Source organism: Xiphias gladius, chromosome 21 (genome assembly GCF_016859285.1).
Source record: "Xiphias gladius isolate SHS-SW01 ecotype Sanya breed wild chromosome 21, ASM1685928v1, whole genome shotgun sequence".
Classification (NCBI taxonomy): domain Eukaryota; kingdom Metazoa; phylum Chordata; class Actinopteri; order Istiophoriformes; family Xiphiidae; genus Xiphias; species Xiphias gladius.
In genome coordinates, this window is record NC_053420.1 from 1 (window position 1) to 20193 (window position 20193).

Sequence of the window (20193 nt, forward strand, 5' to 3'; positions counted from 1 at the left end):
GCATTTGGCAGTAATGCGTTTTGTTAAAAAGAAGAAAGATGAACGCAGGCATTACTGGGGTACCGAACAGCTACTGTCTGTAAGGCTCTTATTTTATAATGTCTAATGACAGGAAGTGGTGCGTCTTATAGCTGTGAGACGACTCGGTGGAGATGACGTCTGTGTGTCAAAGTCCAGACTACAGCTGAGTGTATGGATCAACATGGAGCAAAAGAAGAAGGTTCTTTGTGTAGGCCTGGTTTGTCTGGACATCATCAACGTAGTTGACAAATATCCCGAAGAAGATACCGATAACAGGTTAGCACTAACACATGATGCTAACACAAGCTGATGCTAACACAGACTGAAATTAACACAGGTTTATGCTAACACAGGCTGATGATAAGTGACATGGTCAGGCTGGAGCTGATAAACAGTGTTTGTATTAGATAATCGATAATATGAATACAGAAACAGAAATATCTGATCAGTTACTGATTCTCGTCAAACTTTTTAATTTTACTTTGCTTATCTGAGCTCACAAACACACTGACTGATCCACTGTTTACTGACTGTGTTCCTGTACTTGTTCTCCTGGTTCTGCTGCAGAACAAAGAACTGTTCTGACAGCTGCATTGCTGTTCAGAGACGGAGAGATTTTTAAGGAAAACTTCCTTTACTACCTTCACCTGAAGAACAATGTTTAGATTTTAAAATGGTAACATTAGTAAAGATAATCCTCTGGGAAAGATATAATATTGCAACATAAACTCCTGCACTTTATTGATCTTTGATGCTGATCTGCAGTATTGAGTGTATGAATGAGGAAACGAAATGTGTCTGACCGCTGCTCCAGTATCTGCAGGACAAGACACAGCTCAAGTTTCCATCAAATTACATTTTCACCTACAGTCTGACTTTCTATTTGTTTCATGTATAAATGTGAGGAAGACTATAGTCTCTTTATTTACTGTGTTTACACTCTCCTTTTTGCTCATTTGTATGTTTTTTCTTTTACTTTGTTTACACTAGTTTTTTTAAGAGCAAATTGAAAATGTTAATAAAAATAGGAGGATGAAACTCACTTGAGGTTTGTTGAAGAAAATCATTCTCCTCGTTTTTTTACTGCTGAAACACAGCAGTAGAAAGAGGATTTTCTTCCGTCAGTCAAGTTTGTGGTGGCAGGGCCTCAGTTTACATCTGGAACACTGATTGGACCTTTTAAATGTGTCAAAGTCGAACATCATCCATGTTTAAAGTCAATTCAATTCAATTCTGTTTTATTTATATAGTGCCAAATCATAACAGAGGATATCTCAGGAATCTTCAGAGGATTTAAAAAATGTGACGACTTTGTAACATGTTTCTGATATTGAACATTAATAAATGACATTAGATATTGAACAATGGTACAGTTTCATCATCAGTCTCTGTACTTGCAGGTGTTTATCACAGCGCTGGCAGCGAGGAGGAAACGCTTCAAATTCCTGCACGGTACTGTCGCTGCTCGGAGCTTCCTGCGCCTTCATGGGCTCACTGTCTGCTGGACCTGTGGCTGAGTGAGTACCGATCAATACATTCATCAATAGGTTCATCAGTACATTCATCAATATATTCATTAATATGTCCATCAATATGTTTATTACTGCATTCATCGATACATTCAGCAATACATTTATCGCATAGTGATATACGTTTGTTAATAGATTTATAGGTAAATTCATCAATATATTCATCAATACATCATCATTACGTTAATCGAAATGTTCATCAATAGATTCATCAATATGTTCAACAATAAGTTCATCAATACGTTCATTAGTAGATTCATCAATACATTCAATGCGTTCATCAATACATTCATCAATATGTGAATCAGTACATTCATCAATATATTCACCAATAGGTTAATCAATACGTTCATCAATAACTGACAGTGCTAGTATCATGTACACTTTAATCAGACTGTTTATTTTTCCTGTGATAGTTTAATAATGTTCACTCACAAATGTATAACATAAACACTGTTAATGTAAATAGTTATGTTTAAAGCAGGTAACGCCGATCATTATTGATTGTATCCAAGGAAACAGCTGAAGCCTCATTGATCATGTTTATCAGAGTAAAGTCCACAAGTTTTGAAGAGACAAAACATCGACGTCAAAGTCAGGATGAGAGGAAACGCTGTCATCTCCTCATCTCCTGGGTCCTCATCTCCTCTCTCCTTGTCTCTTCGTCACATTGTCTCCTTGTATCCTTGTCTCCTGTGTCTTTTCTCTTCATTTCTTCGTCTCCTATCTCCTCGTCTCCTTGTATATTTGCTTCCTGTCGCTTTTCTCTTCATCTGCTCATCTCCTGTCTCCTCATTTCCTCTCACCTTGTCTCCTCGTATCCTGTCTTCTTGTTCCTGTCTCTTCATCTCCTGTCTCCTATCTCCTTGTGTTCTTTTCTACTCGTTTCATGTCTCCTCATCTCCTGTTTCCTCACTCCTCGTCTCCTGTCTCCTCTCTCCTTGCTCCTCATCTCCTGTCTTCTTGTCTCTTGTCTTCTCTCTCCTCATCTCTCCTTGTTTATGCATCTCCTCTGCATACTTAATGTCCTTCATTTGGAAGAATCTGATTAGTTTAAAGTTCAGGTGATGACAGACTGTTTGTAGTTTTATTTTGGAGAACAGAGATATAAACAGTTTCCTGTCTGTAGTTTTATTATGGAGGATTTTCAGAAGTTCCACATTGACGTGTCTCTGGTGTCTGAACACACTCAGTGTGCCCTTCCATCCTCTGTGGTCATCAGCAACATCAGCACAGGAAGCCGCACCATCCTCCACATGAACAGGTGTGAACAGATGTGTGTGTGTGTGTAAATAACTGCCTCTGTTTCAGGAACTCCATCGTCGTAGTCCTGGAGCTGCTCGGCCCCGCTTCTGTTCCACCAATCAGACCACAGCCTCCTGTGCGTCTTTTGTTCTATGTTGAAGGACAGAGCTGATGTGTTTTCTGTCTCTCTGGTTTAGTTTCATCATGGCCGACTTTGCGTGCCATGCAGTTGACATGTCAGCAGTGGTCTGGCAGGTCAAAGGTGAAACCCCTTGTGCATGTTGTGTGGTTTGTCCGTCCAGCGGATCTCGAACTGTCATTCTCTCCGACACGTAAGATGAACCAACGACCGGCCAGCGTAAAACAATGTTCACTAAATACCTCTTTAGCAGTCAGACCTTGTTACCATGAAGATGGGCATGTCACTAATCTCATACATCCGATAGAAAATCAATCAATAAGCAGATCTCTATTTGACCATATTTAAATTCAAAACCTCACAGAAAAAAGTACACATTTTTCTGGTCCTGTTAACCATTTAAACTGGGCTGTTTTAATAGATGCTGCGAATGCTTGATAGTTATGTATTTATTATCTCTTTCTTGACCGTAAATCAAACATAAGATCTACAGTTACATTACCAACGTGTCTCCAGGAAGCTACGCTACAGCAGTATACCTGTTTAATCAAGCAGATTGGAACTATCAGGACCATCTGCACCCTGTAGTAACAGGCATTACTTCTCACTTTGTACCCATCTAAACAATAAGGATAGAGAGACTGTGCTCAAATTAATATGATTACATATTGATAAATCTTCCTTGAACTAAACTTTTAATGTTTGAGCTCTTTTTAATTAGTTTAAAATTTGTTCAGGGTTTCGTTTTGCTTCTTTGTCTCAGCAGCAAGTTTCTGCTCATCAGTTAAAATACAAAATCTTTAATTGAAGTTCCGCATTATCGACAAACAGTACGTTGCTCCAAGCGCCGAAATCAGTGTTTCAGGTGAACCTTGTTTGGTCTGAAAGTAAAATATGTTCACTCTGATAGGCCACAGCCCCTCCACCAATCAAAGAAAAAAAAACCAATGTGGTGTAAGATCCTCTCATCTACTGCTGCAAGTCTATAAAATAAACACTCTGAGGTGTTTAGTGAACATTGTGTGACCGCCTGGAGGAAGCATGAACACCTGATCCTGATCCTGAATCTGATGTAATCGCAGCTGGTTACATGAGCCACTGCAGAGTGAGACACTGAGGCCCTGAGCCTGAATGGGTCCACCAAACACACTGAGTGGAGGTTAAGAAGAGGAGAGGAACTACATGAATGCTAACAAAATACAATTCTATTAATGGGTTTATTAAAAGATGAAGGTGTTTTTTTACTGAGGAGTCCTGGGATGCAACGGTCACAGTTTTAATCAGTTCTCAATTTTAGATCTGTGTTAGTACATTTACAGAAAACTGACAACAGTTAAACCATTGTGTGTGTTGTTTTTTTTTAAAGAGTTTCAGTTCAGTTAAATTGATATATTCGGGTTTATATTCTGTTCAGTCTGAGATATGACTATTTTCACTGATTCTCTCCTGAACACTTTGGCTGTTGTCACTGAGATCTCTTGGTTTAAATTATCATTATTTATCATTTAAAGAGACAGTTCAGCACATTTTCAGGGAGTGAGATGTTCAGATCTTGTGCTTGTGTTTGTCTGTGTGTTCAGTACAGATGTATGTGGTTATCTTAGCTTAGTTTAAAGACTGGGAACAGGGAGAAAAAGTTAGCTTAGCTTGGCATAAAGACTGGAAATGGGGAAACTGTTCACTAGGCTTCATCACAAACTCATTGGTTTATTTTCAGTAGGTTTGAGTCTCTGCAGTGGTTTTACTTTAATTCATCTTCATCGATTGAGTTAATTTCCCTGATGTTAAACAACCACATTCACACTGAGATGTAATGAAATTTGTTCAGTATTTACACTGTTAATCTGCAGTCTCTGACAAGTTTACTTCCAAAATAATCAAAACACATTTAATAAACACACCTGTCCAGGTGTTTCATAAACTTCTGTTTCAACTTCACAGATACTGATAAGAATAAAAGACAAAAATAATAATTTCAGTTTTCTTCTGAATCTCGCAACAAATAAATGTTATTTACAAATGTTCCTAAATCCCCCCTGTAGATATTGAAAGTTTATTTTTCTTTTGGTAATTTTGGAAGTCAACTTTTCGTAATAAAACTCTGTGAATGTTTGATTCGCAAAAAAATTGATTTAATTGTTTCATGGTGAATGTTAAATAAGCGGCTAATTTTTACATTTTCGTTTCAGTCTTAACTGATATAAAGTATACATAAAACAAAAATATTATTCATAAAAACCACATTCAGATCAAATAAAAAGGATCTACTCCTCATAATTCAGTCTGATCGATTGTGAGTATGATTGATCGTTCATCAGTCTGATCAATCATTCATCAGTCCGATGGATTAAACAGAGATACAAACTCATCATCACTACCTATTCATCAGGAACCTTCCTGATGTCACAGTGGAGGATTTTTCCAAAGTCGACCTCAATCAGTTCAAGTGGATCCACTGGGAGGTGAGCAAGGAACCACACCACCAAACCAAAGCACAACAAACCTGACAAACTAAACTAAAACCAACAAACATGACTGAACCCGAAAAACTAAACAAACACTACTGAACCCAAAAGACTAAATTAAACCCGACAAACTAAAAGCAAACTCAACTAAACCTGACAAAGTTGACAAAGCCACACTAATCTGACTAACCAACTTGACCAGACTAACTCCTCTTTCTTGATCTGAATTTACCCTGTCAAAGATGCCTTATTTCAAAGGGCTGTAAAAAAACATCTACATTAATTTCCAAAACTAACATAACAGTTTTTACCACAGGATGTGAACTGTGTCATTACTAGATTACAGCACACAGAAATATACCAGTATTATCTGGTGTATTAGTTCTTATATGTTTTAGAGTTGTACTTTTTTTAACAACTGCAGGGCCGAAATGCTGAGGAGCAGGTGAAGATGATCCAGCAGGTAGTGATATATAACAGCACATTACCAGAGCAACAGAGAATCACCATCTCCGTGGAGATAGAGAAGACCAGAGAGCCACTGTATCAGCTGTTTCCTCACGGCGACGTGGTACGAGTCTCTACGAGTAGTTTTTAAGCTGGTTTAACTTTAACATACAGTTCATGTCTTTAACATGATTAAAGAACTTTAATTTGCGTCTTTAACATGATAAAGACCTTTAAAGTATATGTGTTTAGCTTATGATTAAAAGATACACTTGGACATACAATTTCCAGTGCGCTGCTCAGCTGTTCTCTGCATCCCAGTATGCTCCGTATCCTCCATTTGTGTTTCTGTTTAAAAGTTGTTTAAAGTAGTCTAACTTGTCGCGTCTGAAAATTCTCTTGGTGTAAAGTGTGAGATGAGTGTCCTGAAAACTGTGCTTCCGATTCTGTGGATTATGACCTACGTGGACTGTGTCTGTCAGTGCAACTTCCAGCATTACACCTAATTTGCAACATGGTAACAGACATGTGGGGTGAGGAGCCATGGCCTGTGTGCTCCTGCAGCTGAGAAATTCTGTTTGAGCTGCCATCCAAACTGACTAAGGAGATGACATCAAGCCACTTCTACTGTTTGATGTTGGATAATATCCCCCGGGGAACTATTTAGAACTAAAAAGAAAATAAATGAGGAAGGAGAGGGGGCACCCAGAAGTGCCTACAGCAGAGATTCAATCAGCCACCCCTTCCATCTATTGTTCTTACTAATCTGCACTCATTGAGCAACAAAGTGAACACAATACGGACATCCACAAGGTACTGCAACGAATTTTCTGAAGCATTTTTGTTATGCTTCACGGAAAGCTAGCTACAATCTGCTTTGCGTCGCTCGCTTTCTAGTGTCCCTGGATATACCCTTTTGTAACCAGACAGGGAGGTAGATTCAGGGAAAACTAAGGGAGGCAGTATTTGCATGTTCATAAATGATCTATGGTAACAACTGTACTCAGTAAGATGTAAGATCTGTGATCCCAATGTAGAAATTTTCAGTATGACATTAAGACCTTTTTATTTACCAAGAGAATTTGCATATATTTTCTGTTCGTTGTGTACACGCCTCCAAACGGCAAAGCATCACAGGTCGCTGGCACCATAGCCTACTGTGTTCACAAGTTACAACTTAATTACTCTGATGCACTGACAATAGTGCTCGGGGATTTGAAACAGTGTCATTTGGAGACAATGTTACAGAAAAAACAATACTCTAGACGTGATTTGTAAATGTGAAAGGTACGTATGTGACTAAGTGTAAACCACCCATACTAAATTTTGATCATAATGTTTTGCACGTGATCCCAGTGTATAATACCAAGTTCAAGAGAAGTAAACCAGAAAAGAATGTGATAAAGACATGGACAAATGAAAGTAAAAAAAAATTGGAAAATCTTTCAGGAGGGTTCACTAGATGAAATAACTGCAGTTACAAATTACTACATTAATTTCTGTGTACAGTTGGTTGTCCCCACAAAGGAGATTAAACTCTATCCAAATAATAAACCATTTGTGACTACTACATGAAAAACAGTTACAAGTTAAATACAAGGAAAGTGCAGTTGAAAAAAATTAATCCTGAGTACTTAGACAGAATAAGAACTGAAAATTAGATTGAGGGAAGAAAAATTGGCACACAGACAGCATCTGAAAGATGCCTATAAAGCCAAAAACCTCAAAAGGGTGTGGGATACTGTGAAAACCATGACCGGAATATCTCATCCAAATAAACCTATCATGACAGACAATGAAATTTGTTTTGCCAATTATCTAAATGCTTTCTTTACCAGATTTGAACCTCTGTTATGGATGCTACCAGGTTGGATAGTTTAACTCTCACTAGGTGAATGGGCATTGTTGACTGGGCTTAGCTGACTTTACTTAGTGTCTGTTAGTAAGGGGTTTCGCTTGGTTATTTTGATATACCACCAAAGGTGATAATGTTTTTGTTTCTGCGGTTACTACATGTAACTCAGGGAATTATTGTTCCCAAGTAGGTTTGGTACCAGGGGAATGCGACCCTTTATGGCCTCAAATTTACCTTGGAAAGTTATTTGCTTTTATTTTTACTCCTTGCCCCCTCTTCTTTCATTTTCTAGCTTGTATATCCACAGGCAGAATCGTATTTAGCAGTAACATTTACTGTCTACCTGAGTCTTAACACTTTATTTGGTGACCTGTGCCATTTTTTGGCTGAGAACTGGTGCATTTTACACTTTCTTGCCGCTGACAGTGTTATTTCTATCACAATGCTTTACAGTTGGCTAGCGTCAATACAAATGGGCATAATAATCCAGTCAAGCGCACTGCTTGTTTAGACTTCTAGGCAGACATCAAGTGGATGGAGTTCATACAGGAACCTCATTTTAAAAGCAATGATGTCCATCAAAAAAGTAGAGATCTTTGCTGTTCTGTGGATGACATTTGCTGGTTAATAGTCTGGAACAATTTAGATGGTACTTCCAAAAAGCCCAACCACAAACTGATACACTTCAAATTTCTGCATAAAATGTACAGTATCTCATTTCCAGGAAGGTCTATCTGATGATAGAGCTGTGATGGAGACACAGGTTCTTTTCTATACATGTATTGGAATTGCACCAAAATCCTTCTTGCTTGGAGGAGGGAGAGAGAGAGAACTGGCATATCCGCCCCTGAAATAGAGGCTATCAATCAGGAGGAGTTGTTTCAGGTGTGGTTCATTCCGACACACCGTTGCCACTCTGACTGCATCCTGCACTAACAGGAAAAACACACACACAGGGAGCCCCAACAGAGTGATAGGGGTCATCACAGTGTGACAGCGGCACATTCTCTGTCCCGTAATCATTGGCTATAATCTTTATTAGATACAGCGTATATTGAGTTGACAGTTGCAAGAATGCATAATCCCAAACAATTAACCATCAGTGCCTGGAATTCCTTTAATGACAAAGTGAAAGCACTTCTATGAACATGTACCAGATCATAGACCCTATATGGTTATTGCTATGCAAATAATACCATAAATCTATCTTTGAATTTAAACTTCCTTGTCATATAGCCATCATATTTTTCCACTTTTTTTCTCCTAATTTCTTCTTTTTCTTCTCCATTTTGATCTACTAAAGCCAATTGTAATGTATATTGGGTTGCTGCAAGGTGTGGGAGTGGGGTTAATTGTTGTGTATTTCCTTGTGTATGTTTGTTTGTTTCCCATGTTGATGAGAAAGCTGATAAGAAAAAAACATGATAAAGAACTTTAAAATGTCCTTAACATGATGAAAAACCTTAACATGTTTTCAACATGATAAAGTCTGTGACAGTTTGTTCAGTCTGACAAATTTCAGAATATCGGGTGTTCTTGTGTCTTCCTTGGCTTCAGGTGTTTGTCAGTAAAGATGTAGCTCGTCACTTTGGCTTCCAGTCGGCTGAAGCTGCTCTGAGAGGACTCTACAGCCGGGTCAAACAGGGGTGAGTGGTCAAGGGTCAAAGGTCAGCAGTTCTTTGACCATTCTCTCTCTCTGACCTTTCTCTCTCTCTCTCTCTCTTTAGCCTGTATTTCTCTATCTGACCTGTCTCTCCGGCTGTCTCTCAGGACTGTTTGTCTCTCTCTCTGTCTCACCCCTCTCTCTCTCTCTCTCTCTCTCTCTCTCTCTCACCTGTCTGTCTCTCAGGGCTGTCCTGGTGTGTGCCTGGGGAGAAAAAGGAGCCGATGCTTTGGGTCCTGACGGTTTCATCGTTCATTCAGACGCTTTTCCTCCTGAAACTCTGGTCGACACTCTCGGAGCCGGAGACACTTTCAACGCCGCCGTCATCTACACACTATCCAATGGTGAGAAATTATAAATGTCCAGCTATGAGACATTATAATGTCCAATGGTGTGACATTATACTGTCCAACAGTGAGACCTAACACTGCCCACCACATTACTGTTCTTCATCACTCTTCATTGTTCTGTTTTCACTGGTCTTACATCTGATTCTGATCTTAAAAATCCCGAATGTTCTCAGATGTCAACCTGCAGACTTAACACGGATCAGATTTGTTTTGTGCTCTGAATTCTTTTGTAGTTCATTTATTTCCAAAATGTCTGTCTGTAATTTTTTTAAATAAGTGAATAAATAAATATATTTTCCATCTGTAGGTGGACGTTTGCAGGACGCTCTGACCTTCGGCTGCAGAGTTGCCGGCAGGAAGTGTGGTTTCCATGGTTACAGCAGCATCTGCAAAAATTTCGCAGACAAGTGACCAGAGAGTTAAAAACTGGTTTGTTTCAGCTCCTAACTGTGGCTGATTTACAGAACTGAAGCGAAACTCAGAGAAGAAACTTTTATTTTTAATGACTGAAATAATAACAAAGTATGACATTATGTTTAACAAAATCTAAATAATTATCAGTTTGAAAAGTTAAGCTAAATAAAAAACTGTGACAAATCTGTTTATCACATCAACTTGTGAAAGAGCTGTTTACAAGCATGAACTGATATATAACTGATTAATAAACTGATAATTAACTGATAGTTACCTGAGGTTAAGTGATAAATAGCTGTTAGTTTACTAATAGCAGTTGATTATCAACTGATATATTCATTGATTTTATTTGATAATTAACTATTATCAAGCTGCTAATTAAATGATACTGTTTTTACTTTTTGATGCAATTAGTTTAAATGAAGTAAAATGAGTTTGCTGCTGTATTTTTTTTACTAAATGAGAATAAAATCTGCCACTTTATCAAATCATTCAGTGGTCAATGAGCAGTGTTCATGTTGTTTAAAATGTTTATTAGTTTTAATCGACAAACACAAAAAACAGTCTCGTGTTCGTCTTGCATTTTTTATCTGTCTTTGTTGAGTATGGTTACCATGGTAGCTGATGTTTCAGTCTTTGTTGTGCATGCTTACCATGGTTACAAGTGTTTACTTGTTGTCACTACTCAGTAAGTGCAGTTCTCAGTGTAAACTCTGAACCTACCATTTGCATTAACATTAACATCAGCACAGCTACCTGTTCTCTGGTGAGAGAGAACAGGTAGCTGTTCTTAGCTGATCTTGCTTATGTTGATCTCCTGACCTCAGTCTGTTTTTAATCGATTTTTTTGATTGTTTCAGACTGTGGAGACACTTCAGTTTTAACTGAAACAAATCTTTATCGATCTTGCTCTGTAAGACCTTCCAGACTGAAAACTCACCTGTTACCATGACAACAAGCAACCATCAGCTGCATATATAACTCTTTTTAATACAGTGATGAATTAACTGTTTGTTGACAGTTAACAGTTACACGATGCTTGAACATACAATCACAATGATCAAATATAGGAGTCACATGACATGGCAACATGACACTTTAACCATGTTGCCATGGTTAAAGTGCAGTCTAACAGGTAATGATCATGAACAAATGTTTTCTAATGAGCCATTAGATCAGTGTTGTGTGATATCTGTAACATGTTTAACTCAAGCTAACAGTGTGGTTACATCACTGGTTTACTCTGGTTAAGTTCTGGTTAACACTGATTTACATTGGTTTACTCTGACCTGAGGTCATCACACTGGTTATCACACTGGTCCCAGTATAATTCTGGGGTTTAAGTTTATGTTCCACATAAACTTTCTGCTGGTAAAATGACAGAAGTCTGATTTATTTTAGAGTTCCTGAACACATCAGTTTTCTGCTGACTGTTACATTTCACTGAAGGACACACCTGAATAAGCCACAAGCCCAGAGACGGCAGAGAACAGGTGCTTTGACACAGGGTCACCATGTTATTTCGATTCAGTGTGTAAGTGTTGTGTTTATAGTTTGAACAGACCGTTATTGTCTCAGAGCAAATAATCACACTTTAAAATTCTTGTTGATCCAATAGTGTTTCTTTTCATTGGTGTGTCATTCAGATAAATCCGTATCTGTGAAATCTGTTCCTGCATCATTTCCCTGTCTGTAGGTTATATTACAAGCCACAGTGGCAAGTTTAAAAAGCTGAACCATCATGAATGCATAAATACCTATATTTCTGCAGCTTTCTTTACACACACAATTATATATATGCATATGTACTATATATATATATGACATTCATATATTCACACTGTCTCTGTAGCTTAGACAGCCTTAATCCACAGAAGATCTGTGGCAGTTTCCAAGATGCTTCGAACAGCCTACCTGCCAAGTTTCTTGACAAACTGTGCAGGTGTATCGAGGAGAACTGGTGTTGTTTTAAAGGCAAATGGGGTTCACAGCAAATGCTGATTTGATTTACGTGTTTTTTCTCTTTACTGCACTGTGGTTAAAGTGATCAATTAAAAAAAAAAAAATATATATATATATATACATATATATTTATAGATATATGTATATATATTTATAGATATATACATATATCTATAAATATAATCAAACAGTGTCAAAACATACTATATGTTTTGTATAAAAAATATGTATATATATATATATATATATATATATATACATACACTAAGTCCTCATTTTATTAGGAACAATAGAACTAATTCAGTCTAAAACAACAATCCTGTAATAAGTCCTCCTTTATCGGGTTATAATATTCAGTTTTTATTGATGTAGTTTGTGGTGCTGTTGAACTGTATTCCATCCTACAGAAAGGTATTACTATGGTTTAGCCTACCCTCATTGATTTGAATGGGATGGACAAAATAATAGAAACACCTGTCAACATAACACAATACAATTCAACAGCACCACAAACTACAACTTCCACAATGATGATATAAATGATTCAACACCGCTTTAACACAGTTTCAGTAAAAACTGAAAATTAAAACCTTCATGACGAAGGATTTATTACAGTACTGTTGTATTAGACTGCATTAATTTTAGCTAGGTGGACCTAATAAACTGCCAACTGAAGGTTTATATACACAGTCTGATCATGTCCTGCAGTGCAGTTCTTGTGTTGTTCTTCTTTCTTCCTTACATATTGACACTAATTCATGAGCATCACAGTCATCAAATGTGCGCTGATGACCACAGTTTCCAACCCTATTTATTGATATATTTCCCATAGATCTAAATGCAGATGTCACTTTAGACACTGCTCCCATTGGAACACTACCCAGCTGAGCAGCCTTTGTGATTGAAGCTCCTGCAATCGGCAGGAGCTTCAATCAATTATTTACATCTGTTCCTCTTGCCATCGTGATACAAAATCAGAATGAACTGGGTATGTTCAGCATTTTTATACATGCCACACAGCATGATTGCTTGTTACCTGCTTAATTGTACCATTGAGTGCACCTTTGGGGACGCATCAGCATTAAATATTTTTCTCCACTCATTTATTCAAGTCTTTCCTTTAATTTGTCACCCATCTGTGATGTATGTCTTTTTTATAAACATATCTCTATATTTATGATTCAGTGTCATATACATATTTATGCAGTGTTGTGTGTGTGTGTGTGTGTGTGTGTGTGTGTGTGTGTGTGTGTGTGTGTGTGTGTGTGTGTGTGTGTGTGTGTGTGTGGGTGTGTGAGCTAGATAGTGTTGGTATTGGTGTCTGGTTCTGTCTCCATGCGCCCTGCGATCATTTCTCTCAGTCCTTTGCTGAAGTGAAGATTAGCTCCGATCACGATAAAACCCTGCAGAGATCAACACAGCAGCTGTCAACACCAGGGGGCAACACTGAGTGGTTATATACATACACTCAACAAGCAATTTATTAGAAACACCTGTACCTGCTTATTCATGCAATTATCCATCAGCCAATCATGTGGCAGCAGTGCAATGCATAAAATCATGCAGATACAGGTCAGGACCTGGTCAGCGGAGGTCCTGACCACCTCCTGAGCATCCTCCTGACCATGGGGCGGCTGTGGCTCAGGAGATAAAGCAGGTCGTCCACTACCCGCAAAGTCGGTAGTTCGATCCTCAACTACTCATGTGGAACTGTCCTTAGGCGTGATATTGAATCGATGTATCATTGTTGTGTGAGTATGTACACAAAGCGCTGTATGTATAGAAAAGTGTGTGTGTGTGAAGCGCTTTGAGTGGTCAATAAGGCTAGAAAAGCTATATAAGTGCAGTCCATTTACATCAACATTGGTTTACATCAAACATCACAGTGTAAAAATGATTGTTGGTGCGAGACAGGCTGGTTTGAGCATTTCTGAAACTGCTGATCTTCTGGGATTTTCACCCAAAACTCTAGAGACAAGGGGCTCAACAGTTTACTCAGAATGATGCCAAAAGCAAAAAAAAACTCCCAGTGAGCAGCATTTTCGAGGACGGATTCATCTTGTTGCAACACGTCCAGAGGTGGATGGGCTACAACAGCAGAAGACCACATTGGGTGTCAGTCCTGTCAGCCAAGAAACAAAAATCTGAGGCTGAAGTGGGCACAGGCTCACCAAAACTGGACAGTTGAAGACTGGGAAAACATAATCTGGTCTGATGAATCTGGATTTTTGCTGAGGGACGCAGATGGTAGGGTCAGAATTTGGAAGTAAAAGCATGAATCCATGGACCCAACCTGCCTTGTGTCAACATCCCAGGCTGCTAGTGGTTGTGTAATGTTGTAGGGAATGTTTTCTTGGCTCACTTTGGGCCCCTTAATACCAACCAATCATGGTTTGAATGCCACAGCCCATCTGAGTAATGTTACTGATCATGTGCATCCCTTTATGGCCACAGTTTACCATATTCTAATAGCTACGTCCAGCATGATAATGCTCCGTGTCACAAAGCAAAAGTTGTCTCAAACTGGTTTCATGAACATGACAATGAGTTCAGTGAACTTTAGTGGCCTCCCAAGTCACCAGATCTAAATCCAGTAAAACACATCTTTGGGATTTGATGGAACAGGAGACTGGCAGCATGAATGTGCAGCTGACAAAATTCATCAGAAATTATGTGATGTTATCATGTCAACAGGGACCAGAATCTCAAAGGAAAGTTGCTCTGCGACTATACATACATACACACACACACAAACACATACACACACATATATATATATATATATATATATATATATATATATATATATATATATATATATATATATATATATATACACGTTCTTTTTTAATGTATAAATAGACTTACATTGTGATATTCAACCACCTCCTCAATGAAATCCATCCCATCAGCCAAAGGGATCCGAACTCCTCTCTTGGTCCAGTCTGAGCATACACACATGCAAATGCAGTCAGTAAAACATCATTACAGCAGTCAGTGTCACAGTGGGTTCATGTTTTACATTTTTGATGAATCAGATTCTTACTGTTGATTAAAGGAACCACAGACATCTGCAGCATCGTCTTTAGAGGAGCCTGCAAAGGAATCAACTGACAGACAGACAGACAGACAGGAATTAAGAGAGAGAGACGGGCCAGGAAGAGACACAGGTTCTTAATGTGGTGTATTGTGATTAATAGTCTCTTTCTGACCCCTGTTTTTAGAAACACCACATTACACATAAAAGTCACTAAGGGAACGCTTGGTGTGTTAAGTCAGATTAAAAACTCACATCTCTGCTGCCATTTGTAAATGTGATAACTTGTAGTAAAAGATGAAACACAACGACACTTACTGCCAGAGACTCCAGAGCTGATTGGTTGGAGAAGATTTTAAACCTGAAAGGTGAAAATAGTTTCACTCTGACTGTGATGTGATCAATAACAAACAAAAATATAGTCAGAAGAAGAACATTGCTGCACATATACACATTATACAATGAGAGGAGCAGGGAGACACACACTTAAGTTGCTGGGCTGGATTCAATCCATTCACACAATCACAGGGCATGTGTTTAGATCACTAGACCATAAGGACAGGCAGTTTACATTGACAGCAATGAACACTAAAAAGTAACTGAGTTGTACGCACAATCAGTAAGTTCTGCATTGAAGTCAAAGAGAGTGAATAACGTAATGACCTGTAACACTTATGAATTATTGTGTTGGTGACCAGTACATCGTACTGAGTTTGGAAAAGGGTGAATTATTTTATCAGCCTCTTGTGCCTTTAACATCAAGTCAACAGCAGCAGAAGTTAAGGGATAGAGTGGAGGACAGGTCCCCCTTCTGGATTTGAACCCTGGACTTTGTTCAGTCTCATATTCAGTTCAGTCAGTAAACCGAGTGTCTTTGGTTTTCACAACCTGAAAATTAACAATAACATAGGCCTATGAAAATTAATGCAGTTGATGTTTAAATATTCACCAAAAATTCAATTTTACAGATAAAGAGCTGAAAGAAATGTTCTCTGAGAGTTTCATTATATTTACAATTGGCAAGTTAGGGCATGTTGTTTGTACATTACATATTACACTAAAACATTTATAGTCACTGCATTACAACTACTCTATTGTTATACAGATTTCAAAACTTTCTAACAACATTTCACACTCAGACTCTAAACAATCTGTGACTCAATTTTGGTACATTTGAACTCAGTTCTGGTACATTTTGGTACATTTGAACAAATACTTTGGGAGTTTTGACAGTTAATGGATTATGCAATTTTTTTTTTAAAATAGCGGACTCTGTAATTGACCATTGGTTGTGGTGAAGTGAAGTTTCATCATATATTGCAAGATGTGTTGCAAAAAGAAACAAGTTTCTCCAATCTTTTGGTGATTTCTAACAATTTTTTGACATGAAACCACCACAAACAGACTCAAAACCACCACAAGCAGGTTGAAAACTAGCACAAAGAGCGTCAAAACCACCACAAATAGGCTCAAAACCACCACAAAGAAATCCTGGGACTAAATTTGGGTTGTGATCAGGAGGTGCTGTGCTGGCAGTGACCAAGCTCATGTGTTGTAACTTTGCACAACTTGTGAATGAATGAATTTGTGCATGTATGTGTACTGGGTGAAGAGGCTGCAGCTACTATTTGGGTTACGAGTGCAGCAGTTTGTTTGCAAAGAGCAACATGAACAAATGCTACATCACTATATTTTAATGTAATGGAAACAGTGTTCAAGCAAACATATTTCCACCGTGATATCTGAGCTCTCTACCCAGTTTGTTATTCCTGCGCTCCATCTGACCCTCACTGGTAAACCTGACCCTGAGATACCTGAACTCCTTCACCTGGAGTAGTGACTCCCTCCCAACCTTAAGGGAGCAATCCACTGGTTTCAAGCAGAGTACCAGGATCTCAGACTGGGAGGTGACTGTAAACTGTCCCAGCGCTCACTGGAGGTCCCAGTCTGATGAAACCAACAGAACCACAACATCTGCAAAGAGCAAAGATACAATCCGGAGGTCACCATACTGACTCACTCCACACCTCAATTGCACCTTCAGATCCTGTCCGTGAAAACCAAAAACTGAATCTTTGACAGGAACTCCACTGGTGGAGTCCAAAAACCCACTGATAATGTTGGACTACCTGCTGAGAACACAGACACTCTGGTCCTTTATTAATAATCATCAGGGTCCAGTATGATTGATCCTTTTTTTGAGTCCTGCTATGGCTGAAGAGACCAGGTATAGAACCACAATCTGTGCTACTAGCTGCAGATGGGTAGACTTACTGTCTTGTCAGAGATCCACTTCAAGTTCAGATCCTTCAAAAACTCTGGTCATTCAAATGGTTCTAATTTGAGCAGTATTCCTCCTGTTAGGGGACTTTTTGTGGTTGACTCTGATATTGTCCTTCTTTTCTGACATCCAGGTGTCGTCATTCCAGTTAAACAAGTACTGGATAGCTCATAGAAACAAAACCAGCCCCCCACAGTCCCACAGCCCCCCAAACCCTGTGTGTGTGTGTATGTGTGTGTACCTGCGGAGGTCAGCATGAACAGCCAGACGTTTTCCTTTCATAGAAACTTTGGCATTAAACTTTGCTTCCTACAAGGGGGAGAAATTAAAAACAGCATATTTTCAGTTTCAATCTTTACACTTGTTTAAACTCATGAACTGGTGGTTAAACTGGAATGAAAGCTGCAGTTTATAATCAGGAGTTGTCTGACACCTGAACCATGTACTGAAGTAAACAGTTGTTTGAACGGTTGGATTGACTAGTTTGCCTGGGCAAAAATTTACTAGATCAAATTAAGTCCAGTTCAATCAGACCCCCCTGCACTGAAACACTACTTCATATGTCTCAGTTTGTGGTGATTTGATCGGACACAAATGTACATGTATTTAGGAATATCCTCCATGAAGAAACTATAAACTAAAATAATAAGTCTTAAAAGTCAAGTGAGTCGAGTGACAAAGGGCCCCTCCACACCACAGGGCAAGATAATTATCTATTAATGCAGGACTCATGTTAGCTGATATTGTACTACAGTGGTGCAGATAACTAAACACATTTATAAACAGTCAAATTACCAAAACCAGGGAAGATGGAGGAACCTGGGGCCCCTCATAGTCTGGGGCCCCTGGGCAGTTTCCCATTTTCCCCAGCTGGTAATTGAGCTTTGGTTATTTAAATCAGGAAGAACTGAAATCCTAAAAAGATTATTTTAAACCACTTTAAAATGTCAGTATGTTGTTGAGAATGTCGAGAACATCTTTGGAATCACCAGCTGATATTAAAATTGTTAATCAGTGTGACAACTGCAGGAAAACATGTGACAGACAGAAGACACAAAAAAGTGAGAGTCAGCTGCTAACCAATCAGAGCTGAAGATTTACTGTGGCTCATACTGTGTGTTTAGGTTTGCATGTTTCTCTGTGTGTGTGTGTGTGTGTGTGTGTGTGTGTGTGTGTGTGTGTGTGTGTGTGTGTGTGTGTGTGTGTGTGTGTGTGTGTGTGTGTGTGTGTGTGTGTGTCTACAGGTCTTACTATGGTTGTGTGGACAAATTTTAGAAAAGGGGCTGTTTGAGGGTGAAGTCCTGGTTTTAGGGTTCAGGTTAGTCAGGTAAGGGTAAAGGGCTGGGGAAGGCATTGTGTGTTTGTATGTGTCTCTGTGTCCTTTGTCTGTGTATACCATGGTCATGCTGCTGAGCTGGACCGGAGGCTGACCTGGAGGCAGCACCATCACCTTGACAATGGCCGTCATGACAACTGTCGCTCCAGATGTCTTGATGGAAGTTTTTGGAGGTGAATTGACGGCAAACTGAAGTGAGAGTGGAGCGTCCACCAGAGCCGGGTTCTACCCACAGGGAGAAAATGAAGTACAGTAATAATACACATTACTAAAGTACTGCACCAGGCTTTACCCAGAACAAACAGGGAGAACATGAAGCACAATTGGTACTACACAGTTACACAGTATTAAACTGGGTTCTTCCAAGAACACACAAGAAGAAAATGAAGGGCAACAGGTACCACACAGTACTACATTAATACAGAGTACTAGACCAGGCTCTACCCAGACTAAACAGGGAGAACATGATGGACAGCAGGTACTATACAGTACTACAATATCACACAGTACTACACAAGGTTTTATCCAGAACAGACAGAGAGACCATTAAGTACAGTTATAATACACAATACTAAAGTACTATACTGGGTTCAACCGTGAGCACACATGGAGAACATGAAGTACCGTAACTGACTACAGTACTATGGTAGGTTTTACCCAAAACACACAGGGAGAACATGGAGGCCAGCAGGTACTGAAGTACTACAATAATAAACAGTACTACACCAGGTTCTACGCAGAGCACACAGAGAGCTTGAACAACAACTGACACAATACATTACTACAGTGATATACTGAATCTCACAGACCGATACAGTGGATATTAAACTTGTCTTACTGGTCCCATATAGTAAATATTAAACTGGTCTGTATAGCCCCAAAGAGTAAAGATTAAACTGGTCAGACTAGTCTCCTAGACCTCCAGGTGTTTTAATGAGCAGTGCTGATCAATAAAAATAACTACAGTAGATAACAGTAAAGACTAGCCATGACTATGACTATAACTTCTACTGTGTTTCTACTGTATTTCTACTTGGTGACCATCTCCATTGTGTTTCTGCTGTCTCTACTATGTTTCAACAGTCTTTATTGTAGCTCTACTGTGTTTCTACTGTATGGCTGTCTCCACTTTTTCTACTCACCAGCATCATGATGGCTCCAAAGTAGGTGGTTCTCAACAACATTTCCAGATCTTTGGACATCTGCAGGACGAGAGAGCAAAAAAACGAAGGTCAGTTCAGTTCTCTGAGAAACAGTCTGTTTGGTTGTTGATGGTTTCAGGATTACAGGGTGTCTATAGTGGTTTTGAGAAACCTTGGTGGCCTTGAGGGTCTATCATAGTTGTGGTGGTTTTGGGGGTCTGTGATGGTTTGGGGTATCTGTAATGCTTTGTAGTGGTTTTGACAGTCTGTGATGGTTTTGAGGGTATATGATGGTTTTCTGGTGCTT

The 20193-nt window shown here is 38.9% G+C and overlaps 2 protein-coding genes across 10 annotated transcripts in view; one reads left to right on the forward strand and one right to left on the reverse strand.

Moving 5' to 3' along the window:
* The first annotated feature begins 130 nt into the window (after nt 1–130).
* On the forward strand, nt 131–10599 carry khk (ketohexokinase). 2 transcript variants are annotated; one of them, XM_040115448.1, is made up of 8 exons: nt 131–297; nt 1422–1538; nt 2680–2814; nt 5324–5396; nt 5824–5970; nt 9259–9347; nt 9551–9708; nt 10022–10599. In XM_040115448.1, the coding sequence occupies exons 1-8, from the start codon at nt 203–205 to the stop codon at nt 10123–10125; spliced, it is 918 nt and encodes a 305-aa protein (XP_039971382.1). In that variant the 5' UTR covers nt 131–202; the 3' UTR covers nt 10126–10599. The 2 variants fall into 2 exon arrangements, with proteins under 2 accessions (XP_039971382.1, XP_039971383.1); XM_040115449.1 differs by lacking the exon at nt 2680–2814 and adding an exon at nt 2993–3127.
* Nucleotides 10600–12364: 1765 nt separating this feature from the next.
* The window catches only part of LOC120807518 (phospholipid transfer protein), a 28845-nt gene continuing 21016 nt past the window's right edge, over nt 12365–20193 (reverse strand). For 7 of the 8 annotated variants that reach the window (XM_040159668.1, XM_040159669.1, XM_040159673.1 and 4 more), the window contains 7 exons: nt 19887–19946; nt 18805–18969; nt 17650–17717; nt 15446–15488; nt 15137–15200; nt 14959–15035; nt 12365–13493 (listed from right to left, as the gene is read on the reverse strand). In XM_040159668.1, the coding sequence (XP_040015602.1) occupies nt 13389–13493; nt 14959–15035; nt 15137–15200; nt 15446–15488; nt 17650–17717; nt 18805–18969; nt 19887–19946 (582 nt within the window). In that variant the 3' untranslated portion in view covers nt 12365–13388. Of the gene's footprint in view, nt 13494–14958; nt 15036–15136; nt 15201–15445; nt 15489–17005; nt 17102–17649; nt 17718–18804; nt 18970–19886; nt 19947–20193 lie in introns of those variants that run through there. The other variant, XM_040159676.1, reaches the window with a different exon arrangement.

Excerpts from the sequence above, each read along its gene's own strand:
- khk (XM_040115448.1), top strand. The coding sequence starts at position 203 with ATGGAGCAAAAGAAGAAGGTTCTTTGTGTAGGCCTGGTTTGTCTGGAC. Across the intron at positions 2,815-5,323 it reads ACCATCCTCCACATGAACAG|GAACCTTCCTGATGTCACAG; the intron begins GTGTGAACAGAT and ends CCTATTCATCAG. Across the intron at positions 5,971-9,258 it reads TGTTTCCTCACGGCGACGTG|GTGTTTGTCAGTAAAGATGT; the intron begins GTACGAGTCTCT and ends CCTTGGCTTCAG.